This window comes from Pleuronectes platessa, chromosome 14, assembly GCF_947347685.1.
Source record: "Pleuronectes platessa chromosome 14, fPlePla1.1, whole genome shotgun sequence".
NCBI classification, from domain to species: Eukaryota; Metazoa; Chordata; class Actinopteri; order Pleuronectiformes; family Pleuronectidae; genus Pleuronectes; species Pleuronectes platessa.
Genome location: NC_070639.1, coordinates 5,328,210 through 5,352,005, shown reverse-complemented (window position 1 = coordinate 5,352,005; position 23,796 = coordinate 5,328,210). Strand labels below are relative to the sequence as shown.

General features: G+C 40.8%; 2 protein-coding genes across 4 annotated transcripts in view; one reads left to right on the top strand and one right to left on the bottom strand.

Moving 5' to 3' along the window:
* The window catches only part of sema5ba (sema domain, seven thrombospondin repeats (type 1 and type 1-like), transmembrane domain (TM) and short cytoplasmic domain, (semaphorin) 5Ba), a 158,307-nt gene extending 151,859 nt beyond the window's left edge, over positions 1-6,448 (bottom strand). For 2 of the 3 annotated variants that reach the window (XM_053439393.1, XM_053439394.1), the window contains exon 1: positions 6,103-6,448. In XM_053439393.1, the coding sequence (XP_053295368.1) occupies positions 6,103-6,409 (307 nt within the window). In that variant the 5' untranslated portion in view covers positions 6,410-6,448. The remainder of the gene's footprint in view (positions 1-6,102) is intronic. The other variant, XM_053439395.1, reaches the window with a different exon arrangement.
* Positions 6,449-8,180: 1,732 nt separating this feature from the next.
* Positions 8,181-23,796, top strand: part of pdia5 (protein disulfide isomerase family A, member 5) — a 47,889-nt gene continuing 32,273 nt past the window's right edge. The window contains exons 1-5 of the mRNA XM_053439651.1: positions 8,181-8,284; positions 15,765-15,891; positions 18,163-18,250; positions 23,235-23,318; positions 23,470-23,515. Of these exons, the coding sequence (XP_053295626.1) occupies positions 8,219-8,284; positions 15,765-15,891; positions 18,163-18,250; positions 23,235-23,318; positions 23,470-23,515 (411 nt within the window). The 5' untranslated portion in view covers positions 8,181-8,218. The remainder of the gene's footprint in view (positions 8,285-15,764; positions 15,892-18,162; positions 18,251-23,234; positions 23,319-23,469; positions 23,516-23,796) is intronic.

Below are 23,796 nucleotides of genomic sequence, written 5' to 3'. Positions count from 1 at the left end.
GTTGTCCAATTACACGTGCTACAGGGACGTGGATGACGGTGGAAGCGGAGAGCAGCTGCCTGCTTTTGTTAACAGCTCATTTCCCGGCCATTATACTGCAAACCCAGAGCAGAAACGAAGCGGACACACAAACAGTTGCTGACCAGCAGATATATGCATGTGCTGTGCTTGCTAATGAGTCAGTTATATGACCTATCAGAGCTAATCAGAGTCCAATACTGAAAACACACTAATAAAATGTAAACACATCAGGAACTCTGATCTGTTTTAGCCATTCGCTTCCAAATCAGCTGCTATTGTTGAGATGACACTCGGAATCAGGACAGCCTGTTAAACGTCCGACACGCAAAAAAAAGCGAATCTGGTAAAACATATTTCGGAGTCGCTCTTTTTCCTGTGGGTGTGTAAATACACAGCCAGATAAATATTCCAGGAGTTGCCAATGTGTCCTAATCCAATCCTTATTCGGAGGGCTTACTGCAAACCTATTACTTCACCAAGCACAGAGGCGAGGAGGGAGTTTAGCTCTATGCCCGTGACTCCATTTGGAAGAAATAACCATTTTTTGAAGGTACACCAGGGTAAAAATGAGCCTTATTCCATTTGGAGGGTTTCTTAAAGACACGTACAATGGGGCTGTTCAAAGTAAAATACCCGAAACTCTGAAATCCTCGGGAGGAGTGCAGAGGATTCAGAGGAAAAGATCCGGTTTGATGAAGTCACTTAAAAACACTTGTCGCTTTGGATTTTATTGTTTATAGGGATTTAAAGAGGTATTCCATAATATTTAAGTAAAATGTTTGTAATACCCAGATTTATTTGTGTCACACTCACACTTTTCCAGTACCTTCCAAAAGAAAGTTAAACATGCATGTGTGTGGTTTTAATAATTTCTGTTTAAAAGCCATGGATTGTCTCAAAATGTGTGTTACTACAATATAATGCAGCCTCAAAGACGATACTACAAATTCAAAATTAGTTATATGAACAGTAAAGTGATATGTTACTGGTAAAGTTCGCTGAACTCTTAATTAACTTTATAAATGAAATCATGAATCACAATAGGAAAATGTTTCTCAGATGTTTTGATCTCAATGAGTAAATTGGAGAGACCTCTCACATGAGACAGCTCCAGTATCTTGTAAAGCACAACCCGACGACCTGAGACAGACTATCCAGCTCACAGAACCTCTGGTTCAGAGTGGTATTAAAGCAGCGGAGCGGGGACAATGTTCCCACCGTCCCCACAATGGGCTCAACACCCATCTTCCAACCCGGTCCTCAGGGTCACAACATGCTTTGAATAAGCTTCCTTCCTAAAGGATCTGTGGGTTTCAGCCATGCGTCCACAGCATCAATGGGAATAGTGTTCCTCCCCCCACAATGGCCAAATCAACGGTGGGAGCACTTTCTCCTCCTCCTGCGCTCCTTTCATTCCCACCCTGCTCAGACCTTGCCGGGGCTGAACAGAGGAGGGTGGGGAGAGAAAAGGCACATGCCTTCACGTCCGCTCCGCATGCATACAAAGAGAAAAATCAAATTGCTCAGACATGCACGCATGCGCACACGCAGGAATGAGCGCATGACGGCATTCAACACACCCTCTCACACACCTCATAGGGGCAACAAAAAGAATATGTGACAAAAGAAAAGAGTAGTTTGACACTAAGGACAAAGCCGTCGGTTTCCAAACTATCCTTTAGAAATACCGATAGTAAAAACTACTGCTTGGTATTGATTAATACGTTTAATATCTTTTTATATATAAAATCACTTCATAAAATAATAAAAATAAAAAGATCATCATCATAACTTCCTAAAGCTGAAGGTGGAACCTAAAGAAATTATATTTATGCAATTTATATTAAACAGGGAGAAGGTCCAATGATAATTAACAGTGATTCACCTAATTTATTAGTTAAATAACCGGCACAGTAATTACAAGTCAAGAAAACCAGGTCAAAACAATGATGATAAAGTTCCAGGGACAAATTGAGTCGGATGAGTTGCATCAAGCTTTAATTAGCAGGGTTTCAGAGCTGCAGCCGAATCAGATTTCAACGAAGGCCAGGTTGTGTGTCAAGGCAGAGAAAGAGCGAGAGAGACCAGGTTACGAACAGGCAGACACTGCGGGCGAAGGCCACGCCGAGTGCACTCTGCATTTGGAAACAATGAGATCCTGGGAGGCTGAAGGGACCAAGACAGACACGGTGGAATTATTCATTTCGACCCAGCGGCTGAGACTGCACCACACAGACCGCTGGCCTCTCTCTGCTGAAGGCGGATCTCATCGGGGTGCTGCTCAAGTGAAGCACAGTGTATCTGTCAAGCTGCAGTTTGTTGCTGCTGACAGTAGATTTGGCAACAGAACGTTCACATTAGCCTATTAAAGAGGAAGAGCCGCAGCCAAAATGTGCACGTTTCTGCACGAGTCTTCAAATAGAAAGATGTAATGTCAACAGGACCTCAATCAGGCGCCAGAGAGCGTTCAACTGGAAAGTGGCAGCATTTATGTCACATTCAGGTGACAAGGCAGCGGAGCTTTGTATTCAGTATATAGACCACAGTGAATATTGAGGTGAAGGCTGGGCCGCCACAAGTCACAGTGCCTGAAGCTGTGATTTCAAATCTGGCATCGTATTCAAATAACAGTGAGTAACAGTCTCTGTTTTCAGAATATAAAGAGAAGCATCTCTGCCAGTCTCTTCTCCGCCTCGAAACGTCTTGAGGAAAACGCAGTATGTTTGCTGCTCTCGTTGCATGCACACAGCTTTGTTTTCCCTCAGTGTCCCCTGACCTAATTACCATGTGAATCCTGCTCAAGAAGGCCACTTTAAAAGTCTGAAATGTCTCTGCTTCACTCTCACATACCAACCTCAGGCTTTGTGGGGAAAAAAGGAGCAAAATCAAGACCAACAGTAAGCAGAGCACGTCTCAGCTGGCCACTCGCTGCCTCGCAGCGTGGGCTTAGAGCATCCTTCCCGGGTTTTAAAGTGTGGAAATGCATCTTTGTGGTGGTTGCACTCATGTTGGGGAGTTTAAAAAAAGAAAGCTGAGATTTTACTCTGCGAGTGAGGTTGAGATGAGCTCCGTCAGATGTCCTGAAATTCTTATTTGACATGCATTAAAAACCAAACAAAGCTGTAACAGTTCCCACCTCCGTTTCAGTGAAGTTCTCCCTTGAGATGACAAAACAGTCTGTCGATGGATTACTTTTCCTTCAAACTTATTTTCTATTTTTATATACCAGCAGATATGTGAAGGGTGTGACCGCAGACCGGACTGAGTCTTCTTGTTATCTGTATCCCTCGGTTATCTCTTTAGACAGACACACGGTCACGGAGGTCAGACTATCCTCCCTTTCTTTCTTAGAGAGGTAATCTTGGTCAGAGGAGAGAGGACGGATCAAGTTCTGCAGACATTAAACTTTTATATGCGTTTGTCCCCTCTCAAATGATGAAGACGACAGAAGTAATCCACATGGTTCAGTTTAAAATATGCAGCATTAATAATTTGATGAAGAGGCTGTCAGCTCATCTACTCCGCACCTATCATATTCGTTAATGAAAATGAATTATTCATGTCGACATCAGATGCCACGACGATACAGACCCTTATTACAGTATAATCAAAAACAAAACACTTTCACACGCTGTAACTACAAAGACATCAAGCGGAGAAAGAGAAACAGAGCGGAGGAGAAAGTGAACATAGAGGCGAGGCGGTGTGAGAGGAGTTGGGGGTGGGGGAGTGAATCTCTTGTGCTGGATCTCTTTTACTCTACTGGACTGGACTGGTTCCCCCTGCTAGGACCTGTCAAGAGCCCTCATAAGTTCATCAAAGATGAAAACCCGTTTTCCATTTGAAAGGAGTGACCCACGAAACTAAAAACTGCTCTTCAAACAACAAAAGCGTTAATCATCCATAAGACAAGCATGCGGGGCCTGACAAAACCTGTGAGAATATATGAATATCTATCAAAAGATAGGGGGGGGGGAGATATGGGACTTTCACATGTGCTGATTAATGAACAAAGTGCCAACTTCTATTTTTAATTCCTGATGAAGAGAATAAAGTTGTTGAGATATGGATTAAGAATCTGTGCCATGTTGTCCACTGAGAGGGAAATACTGTAGCAAACTAATAAGCTCATGAGTCTTTGTTTATTAGATCATTAATTAGAGTTACACAAATTGTTTCATAGTCCGCGCAAAGCAGTTGAAAAAAAAGCTACACAAACGTCGTATTTCACCTGACACATTTCCCAAAACCTCAAAGCAGCCATCCTCGGTTATATGGGAGAGCCATTTGTGTGTTGATGAATAACAGTGTACTTCATTGATGCCGCTAAAACGATATTGAACAACTGAGGCTCAACGAAAAAACAAAAGTTTGAGATGAAAAACAGCACTGCTCTTTAAAAAAGGCTCAAAAAGTCCCATGTTGATTGTTGGTGATGGTGGAAAATAGCTTTTCAAGTGAATAATTTTGATGAATTTAACCGAACGATTGTGATATTTTAAGCCTTGGAAAATGCACAAAACATCTCTGAAAGCTGTAAACCGGCTGCAAATGCGTTGTTCAAAGTGCTTGACATTTAATCAGCCGAAGCAAAAGGAGAAAAAAAAATCATACGAGCAATAATCCATTAAAGCAGTGTCCCTAGATGTTGTAATTTGTCCGGGCTTGGATGAGTGCTGCACCTTTTATTCCAGTGCACAAACAATCTGTTCTACAAATAAGTGTGTGTGCGTGCGTGCGTGTGCGTGTCCACCTGTGGAGATAGTCCAAGCTTCACCTTGCAAGGTGTTTACCACAGCTGTAACGTGCTGCTCAACACTGCCCTCTGGTGCTCTGCAGCATCACAGCCCACCAGCACCACCTGCTCCAACAAAGCTCCTCGGAACAATCAACCTAAATGCACGCAGGAGATAAATGTCCCACTTTATTTCATAATACTGAATTTCTTTGTGCCACATCCCTCAGCTTCGGCTGGACACGTATCCCTCTCTTGAATTAAAAATGAAACAGCGTCTGCACAAGGCGGTGGGGGAGAGAAATGGAGAAGCAATTCATCCAAGTGACAAGCTCATGAATAATGACTTTCTGAGCCGAATTTGCTGTGTTTTCACTCAGATTTAGTCGCACCAGTGTTTGCTGGGAGCTGCACAGAATACGAGGCTGTTTGAATATGTGAATGCTGCGCGTAAAAAGCTGCTCATTGCGCGCGTAAAAAGCCTGTTAATTTGGATTTAGTAAGGGATGAGGTCATTGTTGGAAGTCTGGAGCCAGCGAACGAAGTTCACCAGCAAAAGTTGCAAAGGGGTCAACATGGTGACCAGTTTGAGATCACATGTTCTGGGTCTAAATTAGATTACCGCGTTTAAAAATAGTCGATTTGAGAGAGAAAATGCATTTGGAACGCACGATTGAAACAGTTAATCCTCGTCTCCCGAGAGAGGTCAATCTCGAAAGTTTACATGTGAAAATCATGAGGACTATAGAGGTCCGCGAGCAGCACAAAGTAAGTTTGTGACGGTACTAATGTGGCAGGCACAGGCAGCTCCAGCAGCCCCACAAATGCTCCTCTGATCCTGGGATGAAACGTGAGTGGAAAGTAAAACTGGCCGTGGCATAAAGAGCCCAACTGCTCAGAAAAACACACGCTGCATGAACGGACACAGCAGCTCGCCAGAAACACTGGAAAAGACAAAGTGGAGGAAAAGACAGGAAAGTATTTGATATTAAGATTCAAAACGGGCCCATTACTCGAACACAGCACAGAGAACACTGGTCCAGAGAAAAACGGACCCCACAGCACGGCTGAATAAAGCTCCCGGGTATAGCCAATCCATTAGTGATGGAGGGTGTTGTTTTAATCTAAGGAGGTTACTCAACATGATAAACAAGGATATTGTGTTGATTGTATCTCCACTGTAAAAAGCCGTCACCTCCATCCAAACTCAAACATCATCGATTTCGAATTAGAAGCGATATTCAGGCTGAATACTGGTGCGCAAACCACCTGAAAAAGTGCTTTGTATCAGTCACTCCAGATATTTTGCCTGAGAAAAGAATGAAAAAAGTGACATTTCCCTTTACCTTGGATGATGATAGTATTCCCCAAGTTGGTGACAAAGCAAGGTGGAGACGAGGAGAGAACCAGACTAGTAAGAGACACGGGTCTAGTGTTGTGTTCCTCAGCCGCTGTGCGCGTCCCTCTCCGGGCGACCTGCAGCCAAACACTGCGCTCGCTCTCTCTGTCTGCCTCTGTGCTGGATGGTCGGGCGATACCACACGGCTGAGGAGGGGACGGCAGGGGAGAGAGGGGTAGGAGGGGTGGGAGAGAGGAGGAGGAGGAAGACGGGGTCCGATTTGTTTGCAGGCGCAATGTGGAGGAAGTGCTCATGGACACCCCCGGAGAGGTGGAGGAGTGTTGCGTCCTCGACGAGAGGCAGGATGTGTCTGGGGCTGAAGCGCAGCTTGGACCTGAGGGACAGAGACACCGGGGCTTCTGGGAAAGATTTGCTGTTGTGTTGTCTGGGCCACAACAGTGCCTGCTGTGTGCCAGTGTGACGGGTAACCTGGCAATGTAACTCCAGTGGGTACATGCGAATTTCATTTCCCTTTTGCTTTCCTGGTTTGTCCAAAGAAAACAATGCAACTCAGACAGTTCACATATGAAGTTCATCTGATGCTTACTCTGGGTCATAGGCATGCAGTGTTTTCTGCACGTTTTTTTTTTCCGTGTGTAATTTGTTCCTGCTTGCATTTATATTTCCAACTTGTTTACTTCATTACTGCCAATCTCGACCAGGACTCACAGACAGAAGAGATAGTGTATCGTAATGGGATATTCATGGTTAAATAAAGAGTGCATTCAAATTTATTCTATTCTGTCAGCCAGGTTTAGACTGAGCAAACATTTTGATTTCATTAAACCTGACTTTCATATAGTGTTAAACTCGATTGGGAATCTGAACCATCCACTATTATTCTAATATACTGACCACACTAACACATGATTTAAAGAGGTGTGTAAATGTTATGCAAAACTACCAAACAACACTAAAAAGCAGCTGCAGGCTTTTAAATGGCACAACACATCTCTTCTATTCCTATCAGTGATTAGAGGTTATTCAAAGGGGGTATCAGATCCTGATGTTTATCTTTTGTATATCCATTACTGGTTTTAACCACAGCCAATACATACCTATAGATTTGATTCAGGTATTTATGTTGCGTGCAATAAAATAAACTAGATATAACATAAGATAACCTTGATCCTACGATGGGAAATTCCCATTTTACAGTACATGCAGTAGACAAGAGAAAACGTGAAAGTATCGAATAGGATAAATATGAAAAATACAATAAAATACGGAAAATATTTACATAATGTACACATTTCACAGCTGGATTATTGCGGTTTGAGAAAAGTAATTGGGTAGTGCTTCTCCTTACCCATAGGTGTATATTATTAAAAACAATATAAACTAAACAATATAACCAATTCAAACCTGTGTTGAGTCGGAAAACCATTAATTTATGCAGTTTTATTTATTTTTAACTTGGCTGGGCAGGCTGCTACTAAACATGGTTGCAAACAGTAAATAAAATAGAAGTCATTACTGTAAATAGTCCATACACTCTATTATATTAAATCTCCTTTCAAATACAAACCTTTTAATGTGGAGTTTATTTACGTCTATAAACGGGGGAATATGTTAGCCCATAAAAACATTTTTGATGGTTTTTATTTTTTTGTTTTCATACTGTAAATTTATTTAAATATATATTCATTTGTTTAGACCTAACCCTTTTGGCCTATTGGCCCAAGCAGTGCATGCATCAGCCGCTGTGGAGCACATTTTACTGCCATAATCAAACCAAGTATTCCAAAGGAACCTAAAAGTAATTGATGAAGAGCTAATTAAGAGCCATTCAATCACAAGCCAATTTACTAATTATCCTGTAGTGTAATTAATTGTGTGCATTATGCTGATAGAACAGAATCATGTAGACCTCAGTGCTGACACTTTCCCGCCCTGATAGCATTAAGGAGGGGGGGGGGGGGGGGGGGGGGGATGGAGGCGCCAGGTGCAGAAGCCGACCCCTCCCGGTAACTGCCTATTCCCTGGACTACATTTCCCAGAGTGCCCTGCGCCGTGAGAGGGAATCCGAGTGCGCCTGCGTATCCAGACGTGGCAACGGCATCATGGCCTCTTGGACCCTCTTCGGGAGACGGATGAAGGAGGCGAGAATGTTCACGCTGGTGCTGCTGGTGAGTGACATGGACGTTTCCCCCCGTGTGTCGTGTGAAACCGCAGCGGGCTCTCGGTGACAGTCCCTCCCGGAACGGAGGGTGTTTGTGTCCGGTAGAGAGCTCAAGGAGTGCGGGAAGCTGGGAGTGGAGCCACCGCGGCTGCTTCCATAGTCTTCCCCCCCCCCACCGCGCTGGAGGTGAAGTTGACAGCACTGATTTGAACTTAGGGTCTCGGGTACAACCAGTTGCTCGTACCGTGTGTGGGCAGCGGGTACATCGGAAGGGGTTTACCCGTGTGAGGGCTCACTCGGAGCGGAGGGTTCTCACGTTAATGGTCGCCTGTGCACGGGGGCTCCCTCCCCTGTGTCTGAGCCGTAACTAACCGGAGAGTGCAGACGGTCAACACGGGAGAACCAGAGCCGATGAACCGACTCACCTTTACCCTGAAAGACCCATTCACTCCCTCCCTGTTTTCTATAAGATTGTTAAGTTTCTAGTCCTGTAGTTGTTGTTATTATCTCAGCAGCACCCAGACACTCATGTGTTCAGTCAAGTGTTTGTAAAAGAAAATGAAAGGTGAAAAGTTTGTGGTTGGAGTGGAAACTGTCATGACCTCAGGAAGAACTTCTGATATATATATATATATATATATATATATATATATATACACACAACAATAGATACGATAGAACCAACCACAAATAGCATAGATAGATAGAGACAATGATTGATAGATAGATAGATAGATAGATGGAGACAACGGTAGACAGAGACAACGATGGATAGATACAAGGATTTGGATGTGGATACATAGATACTTTTTTAGGCATCCATTAGCACACATAACCGTTAAACTACTCATAGTGTTACCTCAAAAGGTGTGTAGAAATTTCTCCTTCTTAATTCATGAATAACAATTATGTTTAAAAAAGACGTTTATTTACTTAATTCCCTATATATTCGTTGTATTTGTTTTATTTTTAGTTATGACCCTGAACACTCATTCATCCTCTGCTGTGTTAAATACTGATGCAGGCTTGTTCCTGCTCTACTTCCTGATGCCTGTAGTCTTAGCAAACAAGGGTGGTGCTCTGGTGTTTACCTACGGTGGATCCATTAGCATTCGGACGGTGCTACTGTTTGATTTTGGCACTGCTCCACAGCTCATTGCATCTGAAATACAATTCTGACTACGTGGTAAAGTGTGCGACCCTCTGAACTTTAATGTTAATGGTGTTTACATGCACAGCAGACAGTGCATGGTGTGGGATATGTAATCCCCTTTATTTGATTGTTAATCCTTCACAGTTAATGGCTGTGTCCCCAACCCACGCTTGGTTGCCTTGTTTATATGTTCAGGTTCATTGCTTGGCTGCGTTATCATAAAATTAGAAGAGATTATGTATAAAGGGTCCTACACTGTTCACCGATTATGTTCACTTTAATTAAAATTTCCAGATGGTATTTGTCCGACTCAAAACTAATGTGTATGACTACAAAGACATCACTGTCATAATGAATGATGACTGCACAGTATATGTGTTATGAAAATGTCATTGGTTATTGGTATATTGTGTTTGGAACTTTTATAGACCAAATATTACTAGTATATATATAATATAACTAGTTGAAAAAAAAAAAACATCCCACAGATTAACCAATGAAGGAAAAAGATTATTAGCTGCTGCTCAAATCATTACATATTGATATTGCTATTATGCTGTGACAGAATTTTGTCCTTATCATCCACCACTGGTGACCTGATTTGTCTGTGGCCCTGTTCATACATGGCACAAACATGGGTGAACTGATTTGGTGGGTAGAGGCCTGACTGTCAAAACTGTCAAAGCAATATAACCCAAACTCCCCTCATAGACACAGACATACAATACTATTAAGTTCACTTGCACATGACTGGAATAGTATCTCAAAGTCAATTATGTCCAGATTAATCAATATGTGTAACCCTATCTGCTTTCAGTGACATTTAGTGTTCGGGTGACCTTTGAACTACTGAGCTCCAAGAAATGCAGTATCTGAACTAAAGTAGGCCAATCTTAAGACTCAGGATTAGCATCAAACGGCACAGAAAGTCATTCATCCTAACATGTTTGAAATAATTCATTCAATTATCAGCAGAATTATTGCTTTTAAGGAGTATATCTCTGATTTAATGAGGTAACGTAACTGGCTTAACATTCAATGTCAACTCTGTTGACATGACACTTTTCTGACACTCATTTTCTGTGGTCGCATTTTGGTCAAATTTGCGTTTCAACGTCGGCATCATCCCACAACAGCAGCAGCTTGACAGTGTGTTTGTATAGACTCTGCCTCTACCCGGACTTCCATGCCTGACAGCTGAAACGTGATAGTTGCTAAAGCTGCTAATTGATTGCTCCTCTGCTCATTTGAGAGCTAAGTAGCCTCTAAATCAGCGCCCTGTGTGTGTTATCGGATGCCGCGTCGCTTCCTTTACAACCAGCCAGTCCGCACACGCCAACACACACCTGACTGGCTCATTAGTCAGAGGAAACTCAAGGCAAGTGCTTGACAAACACTGCGATTTGTGCTGATTCAGTACTGCCCCTGGAACTGGATGCCATTTATTAAGCAGATTTGTCACAGCAGATGGAGGGTATGGGCTCGCGGGTAGGGGCTGGGCACCTGCTGCTTAGTAACCGCCACATTTTTTATTAGTTACGTGACAGGACATAGTTTTATGGCTGATAAAAGGATGTCCTGTCGATGTTTAAAGCACCAGTGGTATTTACTCAGAGCATTGTGTCTTGGTATTTCATGCACTGAGTAATCACAAAATGCCAGTTTAACATAGATATCAAGTGCAAAGGTTTTGGTTTGATTAATGATGAAAGAGATTCAGGTTCATTACCATTATGAGAGTGGATTTTGTTGAGCGGTCACATTTTTATGTCAGTTGACATTTTAGCCGTAGACTGATTGTGATCTCTTTTGGCATTTGAGCAAAGCACAGGTTTTGGGCATTGTTGCAACACTGTGTACCTTTCAGTGTCACTTTACTCTGGCCTTTATTGTAGGGCAAATATTTCCCCCATCTGCTTGTTTGTATTGGCTCATCATAGAAAGTTTAGGCTAATTTCATGCTAATGCTATTTGGTTTGTGTTGAAATAATAAACACATTCTATCCTGTTTTTTGACAGTGATATTTTCAAAGAATGTTGGTATTTATTCTTAACCTTGTTGAACAATAAGGACATCTTCTCAGAGTATATTCAATTGATGTACAATTTGTAAATTTTGCCACTAAATCGAATTGATAAAGAATAAAAATATTTCTCTTGGATCAAATCACCATGTTGAATGATAGAATTGCTAGTGAGACAGCGATACAGTTCCTTCGTTCTGCTTTATTCACCTTTCTCATTTAATATTCCTGATGGAACCCACTACTTGTGTAACTGTGTGGAAAATGTGTTTGCGCGTTTTTCACTGAATCATGCTGCCTTCATCGGGTCTTAACTCCATTGATCTGCTTTACTCCGATGAGGCTGTCCCCCTGCAGTGTGTGTTGAGCAAGCAGTGATACCGGGGAAAGAAGGTACAAATGCAGCACCATTATAATGCCTCTCACATTGATGATAGAGTGAAGAAAGCTTTCAGAGCTGTTGGGCTACATGCCTCAGTGATTGTTTGGTGCTAGCAGGGTTTCTCTTTATCAGTCACCTGCCAGCTGAGACAGGACGTATATTTCAATGACTTAGATATGTTGTCCTCAAGTAAACTGGTTTAGCGACAAATAAACTAAAGCATTCTCTCTCTGTAATCTGCATCCCATCTAACTGAACCATATTCAGTTCAGGACATCACTTTGGGCTCTGTAAAAATTCTTAGGGCATTTTGTCATTGTTTTTGACTTTGTGAGCTGAACAATGAGTTGATAAATATCAGCAGTCAGTGCAATGATAATTGGTTGCAACACCAACAAATCACTCTTGTGAACTAATGACACCAGATCATGTGGGACATACAGGTTATTGATCATCTTATGTTCCTTTTGAAGCAGTTTACTTGTTTAACAATCGGGTATTAATGTATCACAGTAGACTGGAGATGACATGATGAAATCTCAATATTGATCAAACTTAAATCCTTCTAAGTTAAGATAATAAGGATCAGTTGTTAAATATTCAAATTCCCCGATTGTTGTGCATGTATGTATTTCAGCAATCATCCAAGATTGTACTGTGAAAGACTTCAGGCATATTCTGGTGAGGTCTTTAAATCCAAGGGGCTTCATGTGTGTTTTGGGCGATAACTACCAAATTAGCATATAGCCACAGTGAAAAGTGATGGACGGTTCCTAGTGTTTCTGGTAGCTTGTGAAAGGAGAATTGAAACCCAGATTTTAATGTAGGCTTTAGGCATCCAGGAGACCAGAAGGTGGAACAATATACAAACGCAAACAGAGTAAGTTGATAAATGACACTTTCCAGACAGGTATTTGTCTAGTAATAAGTAATAACCAATTACCCGATCATCAGACTTTTTCTGCTTTGCTGGATTGTCCATTTAAGTTCTTAGGGCTTGATATCCATGTAAGACAGTGGCATCATGTTTTACTTGCTCTTTTGTAGAATGAAATCCTTGGGATTGTGGAATCACAATGCTGATCTCGGCTTCATGATGACTGCCAGAGGACAGAAAACTATTTTTCCCTGAATCCAGAGAAACATTATCATCTACCACTTGGCTTTAAAATACATCTCATCTCCAGATTGTATCTAGATCTTTGACTCGATTATACTATTCGAATCATACACGTATTACTATACACGAACAGTATGGTTCTGATCTGAAGAAGATCCAATCGCTCTGACCAGCTCATATCACATCCTCATTACTTAAAAAAATATTTGTCACGTCATCATGCAATCCAGGATTGTCTTGAATGAAGTCCATAGTTGAGGAATGGTTCTTATTTTCATGGCTGTTAGCTGCCCATCTGCTCACCATGATGGTTTGGACCAATCGTGCATGATTAAGCTTTTCATCTTTCGTAGTTGCTGTCTGTGAATTTCATTTCCATGTTTGACTTAATCAATGGGCTGTATTTATAAAGCACTTCAAATCCTAAAGTGCCCCCTGATCACCTCTAGAGGTGCTTTGGCCAATCGGGTCTCAATCCATCCTCAACGTGTCATGTGCATGTGGTCAAGCTGATTGCTGTCCAGTCACCCTAAACACATTGTAATGCCAGGTGTATATGGGGTTGAAAAGACATGAGACTTTTTCATCAGCTTACTTTTACTGAATCCACCCTGCACCCACCATTCCCATTTGATCTATCGTGCAGGTTTTTGTGCAGCTGAGCTGCAACCTATTAACAGCACTAAATGTGAGGTTCTGACCAAATATTTATGAGTTGCCACCAACATTCCTTAAAGGGGTGCCATATTCGTTAAAAGATAGAAGGCTACTTTTTTTTACAAACTTTCCTACGAGAAGATAGTTCCAAAACACCAATGTGATGAAACTGCATGTGAACTGAACTATTGAGAGATAAAGAAACATGAGCCTTTCTACATCCCTCGTCAGTTTTATTTACCATCCGGGATATATTTTCCACTTTAGCTTGTCATAATTTGTAACATAAAGACAATACGTGTTTCACTACTGGGTGAGAAAGTGATTAAGAAAGGATGCAGTTGAGTTTTCATCACCTTAATGAGTGTAGTAGGCCATCAAGTAGCCTATCACAGTACGACAGCCTGCCATCTACTTTCAGATCTGCTTTGTTTTGCCTCCAGCTCCTCGCTCCCATAATCACTGAATGCTCACCTATGCAGACAACTGTCATCTTGCCAACTTCTAATTAGCCCACCCTTCGCATTGCAGCTCCCATGAGTCCTAAACAGATCCTGACACAGCTTGTGTCCTTGTAACATGAACCTAATCATAATCATGTACTAAATTCAAGTGACAATGTAAACAAAGATCAACACCCCCAGTCAATACGAATAAAACTTAGAATTACCTTTAGATTCACCTTCAATACATGGAGGACATTACTGAGTACTTCAGTTGTCTGTTCTCTCTTTTCTAAACTCTCCAGCTTTTCTTGTAAAATCTTGAAATTTACTGATGTGCAACATGCAGTGTCTTAAGATTCCAATCAGATTCGCCTCAGAAGAGAAGGCACTTGGGAATTAAAATGAGAAAACGAGCCCGACAGGTGTTTGTTTTCATTCCATGTGATATCACTCATCAAGCAGGATCTGCTGAGCGAGCAGACAATGTTTGGTGTCTAATTTAGTTCTCTGTAGGCAGAAAGGAAAGGCTTTTCTAATCAATGGTGATGGCACAGAGACGATTAGAATCCATGGAATTAACTTCATGTTGCTGGAGTGTAATCTGCCTTTTTTTCTCTTTTTTTTCTCAGTCGTCTTTGATTAAAGTGCAAGCCTCTCGATATAGGCTTTGTTCCCCATATTGGGTGTTTCGCACAATTTGTACACCTACCAGTGTTTGGAAAGTCAACTGAGCCAGGGTGATATTGGAAACAATAAGCTATCTTGTTTGTTTCGCAGTAGGTAAAAAGAAATCAGTGTATATATAAATGTAGTGTTCAAGCTCCTAATAGCTTTTCAGTTCAGTGTAAATGTCAAGACAGAACTGTTGATTTAGTTTATGGCAATTAGAAACAGCAGTAATGGACGACTGTAGTGGTATGAAATGAGATCAAACCCACTTTATGAACTTCATGAGATGTGTTAATTTGCTCATTGGCTAATAGCAGATAATCATTCATCTAATAGCAGCAGAGCCTGAGATCGAGCAGAGCACTGAAGATGCACTCGCATTACCTGATTGAATCAGATGCTTCTCTGTCAGTTCTGAGCCTCATTCATCTATTGCTTGGCCAACAGCTGAGTAGTAACATCCAATCAGGTTTTTTAGATGCGTACAGCATGTCCATTATAATCGGACTCCTCTCAATATTACTCTGTGATTTGGGTACTATGAAGACACATACCAGTTCTCTTGTTCTAGTTTGCAAGTTAGCTTTTCTATATTATATTTAAAAAATTTGTTGTGTACATAATTAATACTTGAGGCTTAGAGAGGTTCATTTTTCTATGTCAGTCCTGTAAGATTGTTTTCATCATTTATATGGCCCATGACAAAAATAATAGAAAACAAAAAATCTGTCAGCTTTTCATAGACTGGTGTTTGTTTGCGGATGTGTGTCAGCATGAAAGGTTTTATTTTACAGAATAGAAATCCAGGAAATTACATAAAACATGTATTTTTTCTTAATTCAAGTTGTATATATTTAATTGCATTCGTTTTATTTTACATAGTAAAGTTTATGGTTTTACTGGAGAATATTGATCCTCAGTTCTTGTTTAACTCCCTAATAATCACATCTGCATCGCAAGTAAATAGAAGCAGTCCGGCCTCTGAATAGCTTGAATGAAGAGTAAATTTCATGGCGGCCTGTGTTTATTTTCCCAGGTGTGGCTGCTGGCCGTGCTTGAGGCGGTGAAGGTGTCTCCTCTCATAGAGAAGGTCAGCGACCACAAAGACTTCAAGAAGCTCCTCAGGACGAGAACCAACGTTCTGGTGCTCTACACAAAGACGGGTAGGTTTTGGGGAAATTATTCTATCTGTGCATTCATCACAAAATACTCCTGGTTAATAAAATACATAAGGGAGGAAACAGGGACCGCAGTCCTGTCAGGCAATTATACTAATGCATCATGAAAAATGCTTACTTATCGCAAAAACTCTGAGGTCATTGTGAAATGCTGGAAAGCTCAGCAGTACGTGGTGTTTTATCGAATGACACAAGTGTTTCAGAGACGATATGCTTGTCAGACTGTTGTAATTAGGAAAAGGATTAAAAAAGTACCCCAATCATCTATATTTGAATGAGTAATTTTATCGTCAAATCATAATTTACAATAGAACAAGTTGCTGACATCATGTACAAGTGCTTAACTAGGGGCAAATATAATCAGAAAAAGGACAAGTGGAAAGCAGATTGACTCATAGCAGCATTCACCACTACAGCGACTAGTTGTTTGAAAATAAACACACAGTTGCATCCCACCGTCTTAGAAAATAAATCATTTATGACAAGAGGAGTTGATAAACATTATAAAGACGACTGAAACCTTTCGACATAATGTGTTGCTCCACCATCCTCATTTAGAGAAACTATCGATTTACAGATGTATGATGCCATTTAAAGGTCATTTCCTTCAAATGTTGAGTTATTTTGATTGCTCAGAAATAAGAACATTAGCTCTTTGCCTAAATCTGATATAATTAATAAAAAACTTTGAACCACATTAGCTTTAAAATACATTCTGCAATAATTATTTGTAGCCTGTGGGCTGCTTTATAGTGATGATCACAGTGGTCTGTCTCACTAATGAACTGAGAAATATTTATAATGAAATGTAAAATTACATATTAGCTGCTAAATAGAAAGTAAAACACTTTATGCTTCAAACAGAGTTATAAAAATTGTGTTTTCTTCCAGCCATTAGGGAACCCGCTAATGTACCCCAGTAGATTTTATTCCATTTGCATCTTCTCCAAATGTACTCAGCATGCTTGTTGAAGGATCCGCTTGATATTACAAAATTGTATTTTCCCATTTAAAATTATCCTGCTAACCTTTAATATGCAGCAATTGACTCCCAGAACCCCACAGCAATGTATTTATTTGTTTCATAATTCATGGTCCATATCAGTCAGCCTCTGGTCACTGGAGAAGGCTTCTATGTACTGAGCAGTAACTCTGATTGATCACTGGCTGCAGCCATTCCTTCTTTGAAGACACCAAAGATGCAGACATATTGCCCAGCCCCACTTTGCCCTGTTCCTCACCCATCAACCGCCTCTGACCCTTTCAGTCACGTCCTCGTCGAGTTTCCTCGTGATATTTCCCATCAAACCTTGAAAAAGTCCCATTAGAAAATCTACCAGCTGGTACCTGCTAACCTCCCGCTCGATGCATGGTGATAAAGTGACACTTAATTGTCAAATGTTTTTTTTCTGACCCGGTGCACGGCAGGACCCTTTGGAGACATGGTACTGCCCCCAATCTAAATATAGCCAAAGCCTGGAGCATCGAGAGGTCTCTTCATGCAGTTCATAAAACACATTTGGTTTCATAGGGGGAGAATAAAAATGATTCATTGTATTACACAAGGACTATAATATTACACTGTGTTTACTTTACTCGAAGGAATCTACTTTGCCTGCTCTATCTGATCAAAGCCGGTAATATTACTGTGAGTTGTTGTTGTAGCAGATATAGTTTATCACACCACTTTCTCTTCTTTCCTATAACGCAGAACGCAAACTGCATAGCTCAGCCAAATTTTCTCTCCGACAAGGTAAATAGTGCAAATCCCCAGTGGTCTCGAACTCTCCACGTCATCCTTGACTGAGCTCGATGTACCTCATGCTTCACAATATGGTACCAAGCAGCAGGCAGGAGATCGAGCTATAGTTCGCCATAATGTACCGTCTGTGCTTCACCCTTTAGCTGGAAAGTTGGTGTGCTTCAGCAGTGGCAGGGAATTTAATCCTCCCATCTCCTGCTTAGTCACACTATTGTGAGATGTTGAAAGCTGATGTAACTTAACCCCCCTCTCTGAACCCATCAAGTGAAAGGTATTAGAAAACTCTCTTCCATCACCCCCTCTAACCCACACGCAGTGATCTCTTTCTTCATCACTCTGCGCTTTAGTAAGACACTGAGCTCCACTGAAACTCAAATCCACATCTCTGTGTTTGACATGACAGTGTCCTCTGTGTCTCCAGGCTGTGGGCTGTCCTGAGCTATTGAAGAGTTATGGTAACAAGTCTGATCAAGGTTTATTCTCTGTGTCTGCAGCTACATCAGGAGACTCCCAGCTGAAACTGCTGTCAGATGTTGCCCAGACTGTAAAAGGCCAAGGGACCATTGCCTGGGTCAACTGTGGGTAAGTAAAGAGATCATTTTTAATAAAAGAAATAAAACTCTTCTCGTTCCATCATACCCTTTGACTCCCGGACTTTTTCAAGATTACGGACTCTTTTGTCCAAGGAATTTTCTGACAGTCGTTATAATGACAGAGCAATTTGCTCCTCCCGAGAATGTCTCTGCTGCCATCCATCTCCAAAACTGATGTCTTTTCGAGCAGGCTGTGAAAATGGCCTTGTTCCACTTTTTCTATTGTACAGGGGCAATTTGACAGGAGGACACTCATTATTGAACCATTGACGCTTTGGGACTAATGTGTTACACATTTAAATACATTTCTGTTCTCCCAGGGTTAGTTTGTTTTATTCTTAAATGGTTAATAAATGATAACTTAGGCGCATGCTCATTGCAGAGTTTTTCTGATAGTGTACATAAATTATGTTTCACTTTTTTTTTCTATAGGTATATTTGTTTTAAATTTGGTTGTTTTCCTTCCATAAGTAAGTATCATTGGGTTATAAGCTCAAATAACTAGTGAATTAATCTAGCACTCAGTGCCAGTTCATTTACAGTTTTGGCACCAGTCATGCTTTTCTTTTCTTTGGACACTTTGCTTTGAGAAATATAAATGGGTTTTTTAACCAAAAACTTTTTTCATTTAACATCAGAAAACCAATTCCACTTCAGATTTTTCGTCACAAGAATTCATAAAGTGTTTCAAAAAGATCTCACCAGCCACTGATGCTATCATTAATTGACATGATGAAAGAAAGAGTTGTAACTTTTTCAAGCCGAAATGTCAATCTCGAGTTACAGCGTCTAAACTAGGACATTTGTTTGGTTTTGTTGTTTAATGTGAAAATTGATAAAACAAGACACTCGAAGATGTCACCTTGCATTTGAACTATTGCTCAGTGTTTTAGGGTTTCAAGTTGTTGCTCAGACGAAACGAGCAGTTTGAATATTTAATGTCTTCAAAATCATGTACTCCATGTCCTCTTTTCCATATAATACATCTGTCATGTGTCTCTGTGGAGCAGATCTATCTTCAGCCCACACTGAAAATGTGCTTACATTAAGCAAACATTAGATGCTTCCAAGATACCGCCAAGCACTGTTTTCTCTAAGCTCAGCTTCATTTGCTCCCTGTGATTGGATTTTGACTTGTCGTTATTCCTGCCCTTCCTGGTGTTTTGTTTCACTTACTTTATTTCATTTTTTTCTCACACCTGTCAACCCTTCAACTGCATGGACTGTAGTCCCTACCAGAGAGGAAAGAATATATCTTAAAACAGGAAACTGTGAGGAAGGCAGTAACTCCCCTCTGACACCAAGAGCTCGTTGCAGCATTCACAATCTTTCTCAAGCTTATCCGGGAGAGACGACTGTCAGGGACATAAAGAAAAGGAACTACACTCAGAACTTGTCAGAATTGTTAGTGTCCACATTTGTCTTCAAAGATATGTGTCCTTTTCTACTCTTCATTATTTGACTCTTTGGCGGTTTTTTGTCTGGGAGAATATGCTATAACTTCCATCTTCCTTCCTCAACAACCTCAGTATGCTGTAGAGCATGTGTTACTGTTAAGCAGAGATTTATAACAGGCCATATTCCTACCAGGGGAGCTAGAGCGAGACGGGTTCATCACCGCAGGACACATGGGTCCAGTGCCAGGCTCTATAGCGCAGCGTTGTGCTGGTTGGCATATTTCTCCACCATCGCAAATAGGAAGACCCAGCTGAGAGCTCATGGTGGACAGGGGGAGAGAAAGTGGAGCGCACATCACAGCGTGAGAATAGTTTGCCCTGCCAAGGAAGAGGGACACCGAGGCCAGAATGACACACTTTGAACAGATGACAGAGACCTCAGTGTTGGCCAACTGGGATCCACCAGAGGGATGGATGATCTCATACAGGAAAGGGCTGTGCTGCCTTGCTTACATTCCCCTGACAATTTAAAACAGACATAGACCTTGCTAAGTAACATAGTCTGGTCTGGTTTAGTGGGAATTGGAGAGCGCAAACAATCACAGCACATATGAAGATTTGTGTTTTGAAGTGAAATATTTTAATGGGATGCAGGAGTTCGTCCTCTTTGCATTTTTGTTGCGCACCAAATGTACGTCAGTTTGTTATGATTTTACTGTTTACTGATAATTTCTTCTCCAAAGAACTTTCACTAGCATAGAGATCTGTATCAAGCCTGATCGTCTGCCTGCGTTTCTTTTCAAGTCAGACTTATTTTACACTGTTTTCAGTTCTGATCTCTACAATGACTAAAGCCATATGAAACTAAGACCAGAGAGCTGATTAAATAATAATTTAACTCAACCAGATCATGATCAACAAGTCATGATGAATAGAACAAGAGACAGTTCATTCAGTAAATCGAGCAGCATCTGACTTTAATTGCTGAAAATGCTGTATAAACCCAAGGCATACAAGATTATACTGTAAATGAGCAACCTTTACTACAACATTACTAACTGAAGTTGTAAAGTCCTGTGACCTCAAAGAGAAATTCTGCAAGTTTCTCATTCTGACAAACAAGTCTTTTCTCATAACAACTTGTAATCACAAAAGGTTTCCTTGCCATCTACTCTACTGTTGTTTTTCTTCTCCTCACCTCATCTGTTCTCAGCACCTTGTAGTTTCTTATCAGCGTCCTCGTCCTGCTCCTCCACCACTCATACGGTACCTTCATACTACACCAGCCATGTTTACTCAAACATTGGCGTTTGCGCTTCATGACTGACTCATCAACTGACGTTGCCCCACAGACGAGTTCTCAGCAGTTGTGTTCATCCGGTAGACAGGCCTTTTATGGCTTTTGTTCTTTCTGGACTGAACGTTAGTGAGGGACTCAACCTAACTTCCATTTGTTATGTGACTGAAAATGGCTGCTTTGTCATTGGTCTCTTCACAATCTCAGAACTTTAGAAACATAATGGGTTGCAGTCTTTTCATGATCAAATGACTAAGAGGGTGAACTATTTGCCCGTACCCTAGCATGTGGCCCATTTATTCATTCAAAACATTTCATTTAACATTACCTGCTGATATTTGATCTCAGAACTGCACATCTCAGGTCAGTTATTAACATTATACTAGAACATCGTGTCCACTGATAATTCATTGTAGTTCAATATATCTTGTCAGAGACATTTGAACATGAACATGTCTTTGTTTCACAAGAACAGTGCCAAAACATTGGCAGCTGTCTGTGAAGTAGTTTCATATAAATTAAATAAAGTGTTGGAAAAAGAACCAACTGGAGAGCACATTCTTCCACCGAGACTATCACATAAAAGCTCTGATCCAGTTTAGTCAAGTATCAACTTCTTGTTATTTTAACTTTTGATGAATCAATCTTGTCTGAAGAATCATATCCCGACAGATTTTCCCAATCATAGATGTTGTCTTTGAGATTGGTTTGTTTTAAAATACCAGCAGATCTTTCATTTACTATCACAAACACAGAAAGGCAGCAAAAACTCACATTTGAGAAACTGGAACCAGAAAATGTTTTGTACATTTCATGGTTAATTACTTTAAAGAGAAGTGAAAAGTGTAAGCTATTTTTTATCAAGTGACCCATGAATCTCAAGTAGGTGGTTAATATTTGAAGGAAAATGTGCAAAAGAAGGAAGGATGGGAGTTTCTCACGATATCGTTTGCTCCATATTGTGTATTTGGTTTTTGATTTTCTTCAGGCTTGGTGTTTTCAGTCAAAGTATAGAACACATGTAAAGTTGCCTTGACATCTAACGACTAAAATCATTTGGATAGAATAACAAGGATCCTTTATCGAATGTTTACTAAGTTTCCCTTGACATGATAGTTTTGAGATCCTCTGTATGTGTGTGCACTGTGTTACTTGTGGCCGTGTTTCAGGGATTGGGAGCAGCAGCCTGGTTTTGAATTGGATGACTGCACATCATGTCCCAATAAATGTCGAGGTCACATCTGCTCCTGGTGTGCCCTGACCGGTGCCATCTGCCTTCATGAGTCAGCAGTTTATGGCATTAAGCACACAGCCATCGCTTAAAATATTGTCCGTCTATACGTGTGCTCAAAGATTTACCTGCCCTCACATAATGCAAAATACACTGGACTGGACATATATTCTGTTCTCTGTTGGGCCATAATTGAATTCCACCTCTTTGAATTTGCTAGTGTAAGGCTCTCTCTCCATATTATTACTCAAATAAATACATATTTACTGTGCCTCTGTACAACATAAGAGGAACAGTGCTTCATGCTGCTGATAGTGCCTCATTGTATCGAGTGTGAAATATGTGTAGGTGGCTGGATGCATATTTATTTCCTTTCCAACTACAGCCCTCTTTCAATTACAGAAATGAGCCCCTATCCAACAGAGGGCTTTGTGTACTGACACCCTGTCGGTTTAGGTTGTAATCAACATTGTATTCCCATTGCATATGTTTGTGTTTGTGTATGCATACCGGAGCAACTAATAAATGGAGCCGGGAGCCCTGTTTATATTTATACAACACGGTACACGTGATTAGACTGATCTGAGGGGATGGTAATGCACTTTGTCTTCATGCAGCATACATTTCCTTTCTAAATTCATTGTGACCAAGATAAACCCTGTTGGCAAAGCATGTTTTTAAACATGATTAAGTACATAATACAAGCACTGAATATATGAATAGAGGCTGCAAAACAAGGAATTTAATAATTAGTTATTGAACAGAGGAAATTATGTAATTATGTTTATTATGTAACGATGCCAACAACATTTTTCCCAGACAGAACATTTGCTTTAGGCAGATATCTACACCATCAACGAGGAGCGTAAATGTAGATAAGGCAGGACTTTGGGAAAAGGACAAAATAAACTAAATGTTTCATTTACTAAAAATGTCAATAATTCATTAAGTAATAATGGATAATTAAGTATGTATTGTAAGATTTGTACCATATTTTAACAGTTCCTTTTGTAAACTTTTTTGTATCCCTCTTTTTAATCTTTTTTAGAGATACAGAGGGTCGTAAGCTCTGTAAGAAAGTGAAGGTGGACCCAAGCTCCAAACGTGCCGGAGCGGACCTGCTACATTACAAGTGAGTAGCCAGAAACTCATCTGGCTGTCAGACACATTTCAACACACTTCACTGCTTTTTGGAAAGTAATACAATGTTCGCAGCTTAAGAGCCATGCTTCTCACTGTTATTTACTCCTGCTGTTGTGAGCACTGTCTGTTTTGTCTTGCAGAGACGGGACGTTTCACATTGAGTACAACAGGCCTGCTACCTTCAAGGTCAGTGCTCAACTTAACCCTGCAATCTCTCTGCATGCATCTTCAGCTCACGTGCACCACAGTGGCTCTTTCTGTTTTGGGATTTTCTTCACAGAGTCTGATACAGCGTTCTGGCTGCTTGATCTTTAGGTTCAACTCCTTTTCCACCAACATGGGGCAGATTTTGTGCGGGTTTGTGTACCTAGTTTTTAACTGTTCAGGAAAATTTGACCAAAAGTAAATGGGTTACAAATCTGAAAAGTTGATTCGCAGCTGTAAACCAAAGACGTAGACCAAAGACT